This window comes from Hemitrygon akajei, chromosome 7 (assembly GCF_048418815.1).
Source record: "Hemitrygon akajei chromosome 7, sHemAka1.3, whole genome shotgun sequence".
NCBI lineage: Eukaryota > Metazoa > Chordata > Chondrichthyes > Myliobatiformes > Dasyatidae > Hemitrygon > Hemitrygon akajei.
In genome coordinates this window covers 78,784,006-78,799,798 of record NC_133130.1, presented here as the reverse complement: position 1 = coordinate 78,799,798, position 15,793 = coordinate 78,784,006, and the positions used below count along the sequence as shown (strand labels likewise).

The 15,793-nt window shown below is 39.8% G+C and overlaps 1 protein-coding gene across 3 annotated transcripts in view; it reads right to left on the bottom strand.

Annotated features, from left to right (window-relative positions):
* tasp1 (taspase, threonine aspartase, 1) overlaps window positions 1–15,793 on the bottom strand; it is a 145,966-nt gene that overhangs the window by 43,640 nt on the left and 86,533 nt on the right. For all 3 annotated transcript variants that reach the window (XM_073051278.1, XM_073051279.1, XM_073051280.1), the window contains 2 exons: window positions 11,930–12,049; window positions 10,328–10,406 (listed from right to left, as the gene is read on the bottom strand). In XM_073051278.1, the coding sequence (XP_072907379.1) occupies window positions 10,328–10,406; window positions 11,930–12,049 (199 nt within the window). The remainder of the gene's footprint in view (window positions 1–10,327; window positions 10,407–11,929; window positions 12,050–15,793) is intronic.

The following is a 15,793-nucleotide window of genomic DNA, read 5'->3' as shown; positions in this document are numbered from 1 at the left end:
CTTCCATGATTCCCTTGTCCATCTGTCCCTCCTGGCACTTATCCCTGCAAGCGGTCAAAGTGTTACACCTGCACATTCACTTCCTCTCTCAGCTCCATTCAAGGCCTCAGTCTGTCCAGGTGAAGCAATACTTCACCTACAAATCTGCAGGGGCCGCCTCTTGTGTCCGGTGCTCCCGATGTGGCTTCCTCTACATTGGTGAGACCTGTCAGAAATTGGGGGACCACTTCATTGAGTACCTTCGTTCCATCTGCCAAAAGCGAAACTTCCCGGTGGCTAAATATTTTAATTGCCATTTCCATTCCTATATGTCAGTCCATGGCTTTCCCTTGTGCCACGATGAGGTCACTGTAAAGGTGGAGGAGCAACACCTTGTAGTCCGTCTGGGTAGCCTCCAACCTAATGGTATGAATATCGATTTCTCCTTCTGGTAAAAAATAATCCCTCTCCCTCCCCTCTTCTATTCCCACTTTAGCTTCTTACCTTTTCTCACCTGCCGATCACCTCCCCCTGGGTCCCCTCCTCTTACCCTGTCACCTATGGTCCACTCTCCTCTCCTATTACATTCCTTCCTTTCCTACCCACCTGGTTTCACTTATCAGCTTCTAGCTATCCTCCTCCCCCTCCCCCTATTTATTCTAGTGTCTTTTCATCTTCCTTTCCAGTCCTGAAGAAGGGTCTTGGCTCAAAACATTGACTGTTTATTAATTTGCCAGGATGCTGCTCGACCTGCTGAGCGCCTCCAGTATTTTGTGTGTGTTGCTTTGGATTTCCAGCATCTACAGAACTAATTATACATCTTCCACCTGATCTCTTTGCCGGTATTATATTGCCAGCTAACTTGTGTGCCTCACACTCAGTCCTGTTATCTTAGTCAATAACCCAATTTATAAATAACTTTACAATTAGCTTGGGTTCCAAGTCCTGGTCCTTATGGCACGAAGTAACATCTGTCAATCTGAAAATAACTTAAATATTCCTACTCCCTTTGTCTTTTAACCATTCCTCTCTCAATGCTAGTACATGCTTTCCAATTCCAAGAGGCCTTATTCAAACACTCATCTAATACTGTAAGTGAAACAGAGTAGGATGTATTAATAGTAATCAAAGGGAATGAATTCATTTGCAATTTTCAAAAAGAAATTTGAATAGTACTTGATGAAGAAAACTAGAAAACTACAGGAAAAGGATAAGAGGAGAGTGGGGTTTATTGAATAGCTCTTTGAGCAAATATGCACAACAGGATAAATAGCCTGCTTATATGCAATATCATATATGTGATTCTGGTTGTGTCATTGCCTATATAATGGTATAGAATTTTGTTTTACATTTACTAGTATACTATCTACTGCTGCAATTACAGGTAAACCATATAAATCATGATCTATTAAGACAAGGGTTCCCTACCTGGGGTCCATGGACCCCTTGCTTAATGGTATTGGTCCATGGCATTAAAAAGGATGGGAACCCTGCATTATGACAATGTTATCATGGTAGCAAAATGTCTTCAGTGCTAAGCCAAAATCTAACATATTAGCCAACCAAAAGCATAACACACAGGGATCTCTGCAAGATATGGGACTATTTGTCAATGTATCCAAATCTGATTGCAATCATTATTATTCTCATGCAAGGGTTTGGCACTTCCACAAACTTTTGTATAAACCAAGGCGAAATACTGATCACTAACAAAGATAAAGACCAATAAAGACCATCAGTGACGCCTGTGAAATTCAAAGTTTAACTGATTACAAAGCAGAAAGTTCTGCATTCATGAAAGCAACACATCCTTTCCAAGATCTATTTGTAAATAGCAAAGGACTAAATTTTCAAGAGGATGTTAAGTCATTTCACATTTTCAGCTAATCAGAGTGACTTCACAATTTTTTTTACTGTTTTCTTAACAATCAAATTAGTGTCCTTCTAGTCCATTGAAATCGTACCCTCTATTCTTAGGACAGGGGAACATTTGCTCTGGTAACTGCAAATTTCAAATGGGGGAGGAGTTATACACCATTACTTCCAGAAAATTATTATAGAAAGTAATGAAATAGACAGTTATTTAACTTGTAACATGCTTATGAAAGGCCTGTGGGTGATTGGATTTTACAGTTGGAGCTGGTCAAAAAATAAGCCCAAAGAATATGGCTGGTGCTATTTGCCAGATTTAATACAGATTGTGTTAGAAGAAGGAAACCACATTAATGTTCCAGGGTATAATATATTCAAGTTTACACATGCAGGCAAAGGAGCAGTTAAGATAATTTTTTGCCGAGGATGTTAAACACAGGCAGGCTCCTAAGGCTTTAAGTGTACGCAGAAACACTGCAAATTTCAAATGTGGCTCAGCTCAGTCACAATAGTATTTTCACTGGCCAAAACCCTCACCTACTCCTCAACTAACAAGGCTTGTTTATTTTATTAACTTTACTAGATCTATTTTAGAACATAGTAATAGCACAGTACAGCAGAGTAAGGGCTCTTCAGTCCACAAAGTTTTGCTAACCTATATAAACCTACTCCATGACCAATCTAAACCTTTCCTCCTGCATTTCCCATAACCTTTCATCCTTCTTACATCTATGTGCCCATCAAAGAATCACTAAATGTTCCCATTGAATGCAAAGCTGGGCTGAGAAGTAGTCGATGGAGATCAACCCAGAAAATTGTAAAGTGATTCATTTTGGAAGGTTGAATACAGGATAGAATACAGTCTTAGCAGTGTGGAGGAATAGTAGGGTCCATGTATATAAATCCCTCAAAGTTGCCGCATAAGTTGAGAGGGATGTTAAAAAGGCATATGGTGTGTTGGGCTTCATTAGTTGGAGAAATTGAGTTCAAGGGTTGCAAGGTAATGTCTCAGCTCTATAAAATCCTGGTTAGATCACACTTAGAATATTGTGTTCAGTTATGGTTACCTCATTATAGGAAGGATATAAATGCTTTAGAGTGAATGCAGAGCTGAGATTTACAAGAATGCTGCCTGGACCAGAGAGCATTTCTTAGTGAAAGAGGATAAGAGGTGACTTGACAGAGGTATACAAGATGATATTAAGCATAGAAACAGAGGCAAGCCAGAAAATTTTTCCAAGGGCCGAAGTGACTAATACAAGGAAGCATAATTTTAAGGTGATTGGAGCAAAGTATAAAGGGGATGTCAGGTATAAGATCTTTACACAGAAAATGCTGGTTGCATGGACACTCTGCCAGGGATGTTGTTATTGGGGGCATTTAAGTAACACTTATATAGGCACATCAATGATAGAAAAATGGGGAGTTATGTGAGAAGGTAGGGTTAGATTGATCTTAGAATAGGGCAAATGGTCAGCACAACATCGTGGACTGAAGAGCCTGTACTGTGCTTTAATGCTCTATGTCTTACATCCTATGTATCAGCCACGACTACCACCCCTGGCAGTGCAATGCATGTACCTACCACTCTGTAAAAGTAAAGCCACTGACATCTCCCCTAAACTTTCCTCCTTCAACAGATGTCCTCTGGTATAGCCCATTGCTGTTCCGTGAATACATTTCTACAAATCACCTCTCATCCTCCTTCATTCCAAAGAGAAAAGTTCTAGCTCATTGAATCTTTCCTCTTATGGCATGTTCTTTAATTCAGGCAGCATCCTTGTAAAGCTGCTCTGCACCCTCTCTAAAGCTTCCACGTCCTTTCTATAAAGAGGCAAACAGAATTGAACACAATACTCCAACTGTGATCTAACCAAAGTTTTATAAAGCTGCAACATTACTCTGTGGCTCTTGAACTCATTCATCTGTCTAATAAAAGTCGTCACACCATATGCCTTTTTAACCATCCCATCAATTTGTGTAGCAATTTTGAGGAATCTATTGACTGGAACCCAAGGTCCCTCTATACTTCCAACACTGTTAAGAATATTGCTATTAACCTTGTACTCCAGCTTTAAGTTCAACCTTCTGAAATGTATCACCACATTTTTGCAGACCGAACTCCATCTGTCATTTCTCTGCCTTTCTCTGCATCCTGTCTATATCCCACTGATAACCTTCCATACAATCCACAACACCACAAACCTTTGTCATCTGTAAACTTAACAATCACCCTTCCAATTCCTCATCCGTCATTATATGAAAGAAAGAGAGTAGGGTTCCAGAACAGATCCCTGCAGGACACCATATATACTACTATACTCTGCCTTCTATGGGCAAGCAAATTCCAAATTCAAGCAGCCAAGTTTCCACGGATCCCATGCTTCATGATTTTCTGGTTGAGTCTACAATGGGGAGCTGTGTGAACAACTTAATTAAAATCCATACATATACACTGCTCTACCATCATCAAATTGTTTTGCGAAACTTGAAAACTCAATCAGGCTCAGGAGGCATGCCACCTCACAAAGCTATGCTGACTATCCCAAATAAAACTATGCTTCTCCAAATGCTCAAAAATCCTGTCCCTAAGAATCGTCTCTTTTAATTTGACCACCACTGACGGAAGACTCATTGGTCAATAAATCCCTGGATTATCCCCATTACCTTTTTTGACCAAATTTTATCTTGAACCTCAATATGTTGCAGCATATTAGCCAGTTTTATACTGATCTCATATTCAAAGTCTCTCTCCTGTATTCATTAAGGACCTCTCCTACCACCTCTGTCTCCAGACACGTTTCCCCCTTTATTCCTGAGCAGGATTACCCTCACTCTAGTCATCCTCCCACACCCTGGGGTCTTCCTTAATCATACTCTTACTTGCCAAGATCTTCTCATGTCCTCTTCTTGTTCTTCCAAGACCGCTCTTAAGCTCTTCCTTGGCTACCTTGTAACTCTCAAGAGCCCCGTCTGACTTTTGCTTCTTAAGAATACTTCTTTCTTCCTCCTGACTAAATGTCCCACCTCATGGTTCTTTCATCCTACCATCCCTTCCCTGTCACAAAGGTAAAAACCTAATCAGAACCCCATACAAGTGCTCTCTAAGCAACCTACAAATTTCTGCTGTGTATTTCCTTGAGAGCATCTGTTCCCAATTTATGCTCCCACGTTCCTGCCTAATATGATCATAATTGTTGTGTTTGCTTGCCTATAAATACAGATGAGACCTGAAGCCAGGAGATAAAACAAAGCTGGACTTGAAATAACCCTTTATTCACTAAAACCATACAACTGCAAAAATCTCAAAACTCAACAATACATCCCAAAGTATGACTACTTAAATGGTTTACCCAAGAACATTTGAGATGTTGATAGGACAATCAGTGAAAGTCAGCCTGGGACTGGTTGTCTGCTGACCAATAGACATTGGCTATTTTGGCTTGTCATAACACCTCCTCCTTGAAGGTGATTACCTGTAAGATTTGAGCCAAGGGTTGCATTGGATTGCAACAACTGGCTTATGCTGGTGATCAGTCTTCCTTAGTGATTTCAGGCTGTCACTTTCATGTCACAATGTTGCTTGTGGCTGTGCTGGCGTTGGTGGTTGGTTCAATCAGGGTAAATCAAACTCTTCCAGGTGATGCCAGGCCCAGCTCTGTGTTCAATGATCTGCCTGATGAACCTTTTGTGCCTTTGGGAACATATACCTGCAAATGGTTGATGTGGAGCACTTTCCCCCTTCATTTGACAATCTGACCTGATACCCAGGGATCTTGCCCATTGCAATACTGTCTGGCCCACACTACAGCTCTGGTCTTGTATGACTTCACCCATCGACCGTTCTCTATGGCTACCTTGTGCACCTGACCATCAGCTGTTTTGGATGTCGGATGCTGTGGCAGTATTGTATCCAGTACTGTGCACAGTCTTCTTTCCAAAAACATTTCATCTGGAGCCTTCCCTTGAGGTCCAGATGCAGTCTAATTCCATACATCAACAGAAATCAGTTGAGAGCCTCAGCTGATGCTCCTTCCCCTCTTGATTGCAGAAGCGACCATTTGAAGATATCAATACATCTCTCTGCTTGGCTGTTGGACTCTGGATGATATGGCGGTGAGAGGATGTGGATAATCCTGCTGTTCTGGCAGAAAGCGGCAAACTACTGTGAACTAAATTGAGTGCCACTGACAGAAACAAGCATTTCTGGCAACTCAAAGTGGCTGAAGATCTGCAGCAGCTGTTGAATGGTAACTTCATACTTCTGACCATTTGGAGTAGGTTTCAACCAGGACAAGGACAGCAAAGTCAATATATACTCGACTCTGAGGCCATGGTTGTGGATTGGCTCTACTTTGATTCCTAGCAGCCATACAGCAAAGTACACTGCTTGCATATGGATGTGATACCTTCATCTATGCCTAGACTATACACAAATCATCTTGCCAGGGCTTTCATTGATACCCAGGTGACCACAGTGCAACTGTTTCAGTACTTTTGGTCAAAGTGCTCATGGAATCACTATTCTGTCTCCAAACATTAGACAGGAGGCCACAGTTCAGAGCAATGTATGATGTTGGTAGAAGGGTACAACATCTTCCTTAACCTTGACTGACCATCCATCAATAAAGTATCTGGAGATGCACTGAAGAAGAGGATCTGCAGTTGTTTCTGCTCTGATCTTGTTAATTGTGATGAGGAGACCTTCAGCAGCAATCAACACAACTCAATGGACTTCACAATCAATTGAAATCACAGCCACAAACATGTCATTGTTTTCAGTAACCTGCTGATTCACAAGTCTGGAGAGGGCATCAACATGACCAAGTTCCTGGGTTGATGTGTACTTGATTTTGAAATCATAGGCTAATAACGTTATTGCCCACCTTTGTAGATGATTAGCTGTATACACAGGGATGCCTTTCTTAGACCCATAGATGGAAAGCAGTGGTTTGTGGTGTATCCCATAAAGCATCATGTGGAATTTCTTAACAACAAAGATGATTCACAAAACTCCCTTCTCAGTTTGTCCATAGTTCCTTTCTGCTGCGCGCAGTATCTTGGCTGTAGACATGACAGATTTTTTGGAACCATCAAGGACGATACGGGATATGACAGCTTCCACCCCAAAGTCGGATGCATCTGTCACATCAACAATTGGCAACTCTAGGTAGAAATGCATCAACATAAGATCAGTTGACAGCATATTCTTCACCTGATCAAAAGCCTCTTGGCAGTGTTTGGACTATTTTCATGTGGCGCTCTTGTTAAGCAGGGCATTGAAATGCTCCCTCAGCTGGTGCATTGCTGGAGAAATGCTGAGGAATGCCTGACCATAACTAAAAATGATCATAAAGTACTGATAGATGATGGTGGAGGCAGTTTTAAGATAGCAGTGATGTTTTCAGGATTTGGGCGATGACTGGCTCATCTACAATGCTTCCCAGGTACTTGATTTGAAGACATCAGGAGACTGCATTTTTCTGCCAAAATCACAGTTCCAAGGTCTTGTAGTTTGTTCAAAACATGGTCCAGGCATTGGCATAGTTCAGTCTGATCTGTGCCTGTCACAATCACGTTGTCGAAATAGCGGCAACACCATCGATACCACTCAGCATGGTGTCCACAAGCTGTTGAAAAACTGAAGAAGCTGCCTTTACCTCAAAAGGCAGATGGAGGAAGAAAAAGACCCTATGTGTTGTAATGCTGAGAAACATCTGTGAATTTTCTGTCACTTCTACCTGTAGACAGACTTCTGCCAGGTCCAACTTCACTAAGTAGCTACCACCATTCAATTTTGTGATGAGCTCTGCCAGTATTGGTGTGGCTCTACAGCCCACAATGAGTCCAGTTGAGAAGTTTACATACAACCTCACTGTACCATTGGCTTTATTGAAAACGACTATTGGAGCTGCTCAACGTGAGTGGTAGACAGCTTTGATTGGTAAGGCTATGTTTGCTATCGGTCTTCTAGGACAGAAGACTGGTTCTGTGTGCATCTGAACAAAGATGGAGTTCTGTTTGCATTTTGGCACAGCAATCTAAGCCTTCTTGAAGCAATGCTGATGTTGCAGTTGTTGTTGTATGGTCTCAAGTATTAATGGTGGTATGTCATTGACTGATATGACTTGAACGGCCAATGTCTTTGCACAGACCCCATCCAGAGGGATGCTCCAGAGATCAAACTTGTCCATCCAGTCAGGACAGTCAGATCTGGCTGGTCTGTTAGGTAACACACTCTGTTGACTTGGTTATCATTCAGCTTCACTATGCAGTGCAGTGATGAGTTGATTTGATTGATGGGGACCAAAGTTCCAGCCATATGCGTTTGGAGATAATGCTGACGTCTGATGCTGGATCGAGCAGTACCTTGACAACTGATTGTTGATAAATACATTGATGTACCATCTCCTGGGGATGAAGTTAACTTTGAACACAACTATTAAACTCCTTGGTTTTTGAAACTTCTTGTCCTTGTGTTTCTCTGGCCTAGAAGACAATGAAGAACAGCATTGGCATTTGCTGCAGATGTATTTCTTGTATTGGCAGTTTCTTGCTTAATGCCATGCACCACAGTTCCAACAAGCTGTGTTTGGCTGCTTGGAGACCTTACAGTTATAACGTTTGGACTACTGGATACAGCATTGATATGGTTCTGTTTGACCAGGTTGGAAACATGTTTCAGGCTGATCAAGCACTGACATTCCTGAGTGACAGCTTGTAAAATCATATCAGTCTTGCTGCAGTCTGGCCAGGAGCTGATTCCGAATTTCTGCATTGCCAGGTGCCTTAAGTCCACAAACAGAAATCAGACATTTCACCTGTGATTCAGTCATATAACCCAGTTTGAACTTTTCACATTCACGATTGATGACACCAGCACATGTGACGAGGTAAGTCATCAGCATCACGTTTAACGAGTTTTAGGCAATGGTAGTGAACAATGAAAAGATCCAAAGATGCTTGTTAGCTGTCAAGACAGTTTTGTCCAACAATAGATCACACAGATTCTTAGGTAGAATAAAGCTGAAATAACAGTCATGTTCAGCAGTATCCAAATTTTCGCAGCAAAGAGCATGTCTTCTATACATCGTCTTTACTGGTGAACTCAACCTGGAATATATCTTCATAACATTGGAAGGATGATTCAAATGCAACTCCTGAAGCACCACTGAACTGGAAGTTGGTAATGGACGAAACAACTGACTCAAATATTTGAGTTCTGTTCAGTGCTCGATACTGATGTTGTTGGACTCATTGATAACCTTCTCATCAAAGTTTTGATAAACTTCAGCAGGGCCACCTCAAATTGAGCTTGCTGTTGTTGTGGAATTGCGTGCAAGTGTCTGCTGAAATTGCCATGTCGATATAATACAGCACCTCGTCGCCAATTTGTGTTCGCTTGCCTGTAACTACTAATAAGACCCAAAGCTGAATCTTGAAAACCACACAACTACAAAAATCACAAAACTTCCATTTCAAAGCATGACTATTTAAATGGTTTAAACAAGAACATTCAAGATGTTGATAGGATAATCAATGAAAGTCAGTTTGGGATTGGTTTTCAGCTGACCAATAGGCGTTGGTTATTCCAGCTTGCTGTAAAAGTAATTAACTACATTCCCACTCTGTCTGTCCCTATCCTTTCCCAAGGCTATACTGAAGTTATGGCCACTGTCTCTGAAATGCTCTCCAACCGAGATGTCACCTGACTAGGTTCATTGTGTAGTCCTAGATCCAGTATGGCCTCTCCTTCAGTTGGCCTGTCCACATACTGTGACACAAATCTTTCCTGGACACACCTAACAAATTCTGCCCATCTAAACCTTTTGCACTAAGGAGATGCCAATCAAGATTAGGGAAGTTGAAATCCCCGATGATAATAACTGTTTTATTTGCACTTCACCAAAATTTGCCTACTTACCTGATTCTCAGTGCCCCTGTTGCTATTGGGAGACCTACAGAATACTCCAAATTGAGTGATACACTACACTACTCACACCCTATCTTGTATTAAATACTATTCCATGATCATCCCTGGACTTGAAAGCTGCCCAGTAAAAGTTTTGCTCTTGTTTATAAATTAATCATGTCACTTCCTAAGGTACCCCTGTCAAACACCCCAACCCAATCCAGTTCTAATCTATTGTGCAAGCACCTTCATCATCCTTTGCGTGATTTGTAAAACATGTAATCACTTCATATATAGATGCTGGAATATTTCCTAAACAAGCCCTCTGCTTCTTCACAACCTACTTTCAATAGCTTCCTTGGTAGTTTCCCTTTAACTGGCCCTTAAGGTTACCACCTTTGAAAGCTCCAATTAGGCCTGCACAGGTCCAATTTTTAAAGTATGATAGTGAAGACAATGTAAAAGAAAACACACCCACATATGGTGTTCTATTAATTATGTTATTGAAGCAAATCTCTTAAAAAATAGATGGCATGGAAAAATATTTGCATATATAGTTAATACCTGATGTACTCACAGCTGTAGAATACACATTACGGCCACCTGTATTTTCTGCCCAGCAACCGCACCCGTATACAGCTGCCTAAAAACAAAATGCAAGCAAGTGTTGGAAAACCTATCTTTTTAAACTTCAACAGTAAGAAAACTGCTGCAAAAGATGTTCGAGATTTCTTTCAAAGATTTATTATTTAATATTAACACTTTTGCAGTGATGTTAAACTAGCATTACGAGCATTCAGACTTTATTCTGTTGCTGTGACATCATTTCAAACAGATGTCATTCGGCAAAAGTAACTCAATGGAAGTGCTACATGAATTAATATATTGACATTGCTTACTACTTTTTATTGACACACATGTATGTATTTGTGGTCACTTACACACACACACACACACACACACACACACACACACACACACACACACACACACACACACACACACACACACACACACACACACACACACACACACACACACACACACACACACACACACACACAGTGCATTCCTTACTTCACACCCTTCCTTTTGATCCTTCACACTTCCCTTCCCTGTGGACGGCACAATGGAGCTGCAGGTATGGGTTCGATTCCAACTCTGGTACTATCTGTATGCAGTTTGCCATTCACTGAGACTATGTAGGTTTCCCCCAAGTCCTCCAGCTTCCTTGCACACTTTTAAAATAAGCTGGCTGGTAGTTATAATGGCAGCTATAAATTACCACTTGTGTAAGAGGCTAATGGGGTAATCAGGTCTATGTTAAAAGCATGAGTAAGAGAAAGGGTTATATGGAACTAAATATAGATAATGGGATTGATGAGATTATTTGAAACAACACATTTGATGGGAGGAATGTGTTGAAAGGATATATGAAATATATGAAACCTCTTGATTTATAAGGTTCTTCCCTCAACACCACAATCCACATTCCAGGGTCTCTGGCTTTGCTTCTCCACCACCTTCATCTCTGGCACAACTACTCACATTCCCAACACAGCAAGTAGAACTTAAAATGTCTGTGTTTTGATTTCATTCATACATGCACAACAGATTTTGGATTATCACAACACAAAAATAACATCATTTTCTCAACACAAAAACAAAATAATTTCTATAAAGCAGATTAAATCTAAATTCAAAACTACGTCAAGGAAAAACATTGAAAAAGGGCCATAAAGCATCAGACCAATTCATATCATTACAATATTTATGCATAAAAAGTCAGACAGCATACTAAAATGGAAATATGTCATATCATCAAATTTCTGCTATTGCTGGCTCACCGCCTTAAAATATTCTACCTAACAACACTGTGGAAATGCATTCAATAAATGGCTCTCCCCTACATTCTCAAATGTAGTCAGGCTGGGCAGTAGATGCTTTACTTGTCAGGAATTCATACATCCCATAAGAGAAAAAGAAAACAGTTGCCAAATGAACAAAGTTTATTCCACATTGCTTTTAATGCATCTGTTCCAATGCTGACAAGGAATATTAATAAACTGTAATTGTATTGGGAATTTATCTCTTGATTGAAACCAATGTAAAACATATGTTTAGCATGTAAATACAAATATCTTACAAATGAAACAAGCTAATTACTTGGCCAACTCTCCCAGGGTGCTTCATTGCTAAGCCTCCACTTGAAACAGCAGCAGCAACATTTCCTTCATGGTCCACCACCACTGCCCCAACAGTATCAAGTGAAGTTGTGACGTTAGTCTAAAAATGAAATAAACATCACCAAATTAATCAGAACTCCTTGAAGCCAAACTTGCATGTTATTAATCCATAGGGGGAAAACACTGACTTTATAAAATGGCTTTCAGCAAGTTCTCAGATGATCCAAAGCATTTTACAGCCAATGACGTACTTAAGTCTTTCTTTTTCTGAACTACAGAATTTTAAAATCATATAAGTAGAGTGTATTGTAATTTAATATATGTCCTCTAATATATGATATTTCCCATCTGTACAGCTCTCAATGAATGTATCGAAGTTCAGCTGAAAATCGTTGAAATAAGGCTTGAACCCATGTTCTGAAGGCAAGTACCTGCATAACCATTGAACCAAGGGGTCATGAAGTTGAATTACTCAACTTAATTCAAATACAGTACAGGTATTCTTTTAAGAAATCTCAACAATTTTTTCTCATTTGAGTGAGGGCTTTCGCAGCTGGGAAATAGGCATTTACCTTTGGAACTATAATAAGATTTCTATCTAAATTTCAATACTAAATACTTCTACATCAAGTGCAGAAACACATGAACCTTAAGAAGTCAGGAACATAATTTAATGCTCATTAGTCTTGATATCAAACTTAACAACATTCTTCAACAGCAATTCTCTAAAGAGTTTGTAATCTCTAATACCTAATAATAATACCTAAATCCACAATCTGTTGTCAGCAGTGAAGCAGTGATGCTCACCTTAAAAGAAAGCTACGCTCAGAGGTCCTGCTATCTCTTTGATCTGGGATTATAAAATTCACACAGAGCAAAGCAGTAAGTAACAAGCATATTTTCACCTAATATTTCATAAAGTGTGAATTAAAATTTCGAACATACATTTAAGGTTATGATGTAGTTTAGCCAAAACAACAATTATAAATTTACTTTAATTTTGAAGTATTTCTGAGGAAATGACAATGCAGATACATGAGTTCAGCATCTCACAATCAATGTCACCTGCCCTGCCATGCACTTTCTGCCCCAACTGTGGAAGAGTCCACAATTCCCACACTGTCCTCATTGCTTATCCCAGAACTCCAGAAGATGAAGTTATCAGCAATGTACTTTAGGAAAAATGTAGAGGGCTTGGGTATTAGGGAAAATGCAGAAGAGATTTGTCAGAATGACTCCAGAGTTTAAGGCAAACACGAGGAAATCTGCAGATGCTGGAAATTCAAGCAACACACACAAAATGCTGCCTGACCTGCAGCATTCCACCAGCATTTTGTGTGTGTTGCCTGAGTTTAAGGACCTATCTATAAGATTACAATTGTTTTCCTTAGAATAAGGGAGGGCAGGAGAGAACTGAAACAGGTCTGTGAAATCACAAAAAGTCTAGAATATTTTAGACAAAATGTTCCCACTGACAGAGGGGTCACACAACACAGCATAAAATTAACTGGGAAAACAACCAAACAGAAAAGTGGATAACTTATTTTTATCCCCAGTCAAGGAGTACCTTGGCTAATAGTGGTACAGTGCCAAAAGAGTGCCCCCAGCCACATCAGGGCTGTGCCAAGGGAGCTCCCAGGCCAATATTGGAATAACTGGCATCTGCCATCTTATCCCATGCAGATAACAGTTTTTATTGTATGCAGACTAAAATTAAATGGAAAACAATTAAAATATTTAGAATCTAAGGCAAACTTGCAAATATTTAACTAAGGATTTATACATTGTTGTTTACATTCAATTATAATGCAGCATAAAGTTCTGTACTACAAGCAGCATGCACATATTCTTTATGGAATGTAGATGAAAGGGCAAAGCAATTGAGTTGTTTATAACAATTAAAGGAGTTGGTCGGGTTGATAGACTGAAATTATTTTCTCTTGGGAGTCTAGAACAGAAGGGCATGGCCTTAATATTAGATTTACACTATTCAGACATAACAGCAGGATATGCTTCCACAAACAAAGGATAGTGCAAGTCTGAAGTTCTTCCTTATCTTCCAGGGAAAAAAAGACATTATTGAAGTAAGGTCATTTGAATTTTTTAAAGTATTGAGATTTATAGATTTTTGTTAGGCATGGATATTAGGGGTAAAACAACCAAAATCAGATCAAACACAAATCAATCATGATCTAAATGCAGATAGACCACACAAAGGACTGAATGTCCTACTCATATTCCAATGTTCCTATAATAATACGATTGGTCTTTCTTATTCAAAATCCAACAGTTGTATAAATTTTCAGAATTTCTTTCCAGATTCCCTTCTTCCTACTAAATTAACAAAAAACCCTTCAACAGGATAACTTTTGAGCATTTTTTGACAAAATAGAATGATTTCTGATTGGCTAACTAGTGCTCACTTGTTTTGTTCTTTAAAAAAATAAAATGCAAAGAATATTTAATGGACTTTGAATTCAGTTCACCAGTTTACCACAACTAACAAAATAAAACCCATATAATGTATTATTAAAGGATCAATGTGGTGATCTATGTGTGGAACCACAAGAAATAGGCGAGGCCCTAAATGACTACTTCTCATCTTTGTTTACTGTGGAGAAGAACATGGAAGCAAGCTGGTTCAGGGGAAGGGAACAGTGATATCCTGAACTTCTACAGATGTATCATAGAGAGCATTCTGACGGGCTGCATTGCTGTCTAGTATTGGGGGGTGGGGGGGTGCTACTGCACAGGACCGAAATAAGCTGCAGGGGGTTGTAAATTTAATCGGTTCTATCTTGGGTACTAGCCTACAAAGTACCCAGGACATCTTCAAGGAGCGGTATCTGAGAAAGTCAGTGTCCATTATTAAGGACCTCAGCACCCAGGGCATGCCCTTTTCTCACTGTTACCATCAGGTAAGGAGCTACAGAAGCCTGAAGGCACAACCTCAAGTGATTCAGGAACAGCTTCTTCCCCTCTGCTATCTGATTCCTAAATGGACACTGAATCCGTGAACACTACCTCACTTTTTAAATATATATTATTTGTTTTTTTTGCATGATCTTCAATCTATTCAATATACGTACACAGCAATTTATTTATTTATTTATTATTATTTTATATTTTCCCTCTTCTTCTATATTATGTATTGCATTGAACTGCTGCTGCTAAGTTAACAAACGGTGATAATAAACCTGATTCTGGTATCAATATTACAAAGGAAGTGATCTTGGAGGTCATTTATGATCCACAGAGTTTGACCTAGGATGTTATGCGAAGCTAAAAAGGAAATGGTAGAGATTTTTGTATCTTCCTTAGCAACACACCAGTCTTCTAGTGGCTAAAATTGTGCCTTTGTTTGGCACAGATAAAGTGGAAGGTAAGTCTTTTCCTCAAGGTAGGCAAGATTAAAACAAAGGGGCACAGATTTAGGGTAAGAGAGGAAAGAATTAAAAGGTACCTGAAGGGCATTTTTTTTCCATGCAGCGGGTGGTGAGAATATGCAACAAACTGCCGGAAGTGGTTGAGGTAGGTACAAAAGTATCAGTTAAGAAGCACTTGGATAGGTACATGGAGGGCTGGGATTGAGAGGGACATAAACCAAACACAGGGGATTGGATCAGCCAAAGGGCCTGTATCCTCTGCTATGAATCTAAGGGCAGCAGGAAAAAGATGGGGAAATACAGACTAGTGAGCATTACACAGTGCTGGGAAAGTTATAGAAAGGATTCTAAAGGACATAATTTATTTGCCCTTGAATAGGCATGAAATCATGTTTCATGAATCTGACCGAGTTTTTTAAAAAACATGCAACCAAGAAGACTGAGAAGGGGAAGGGACA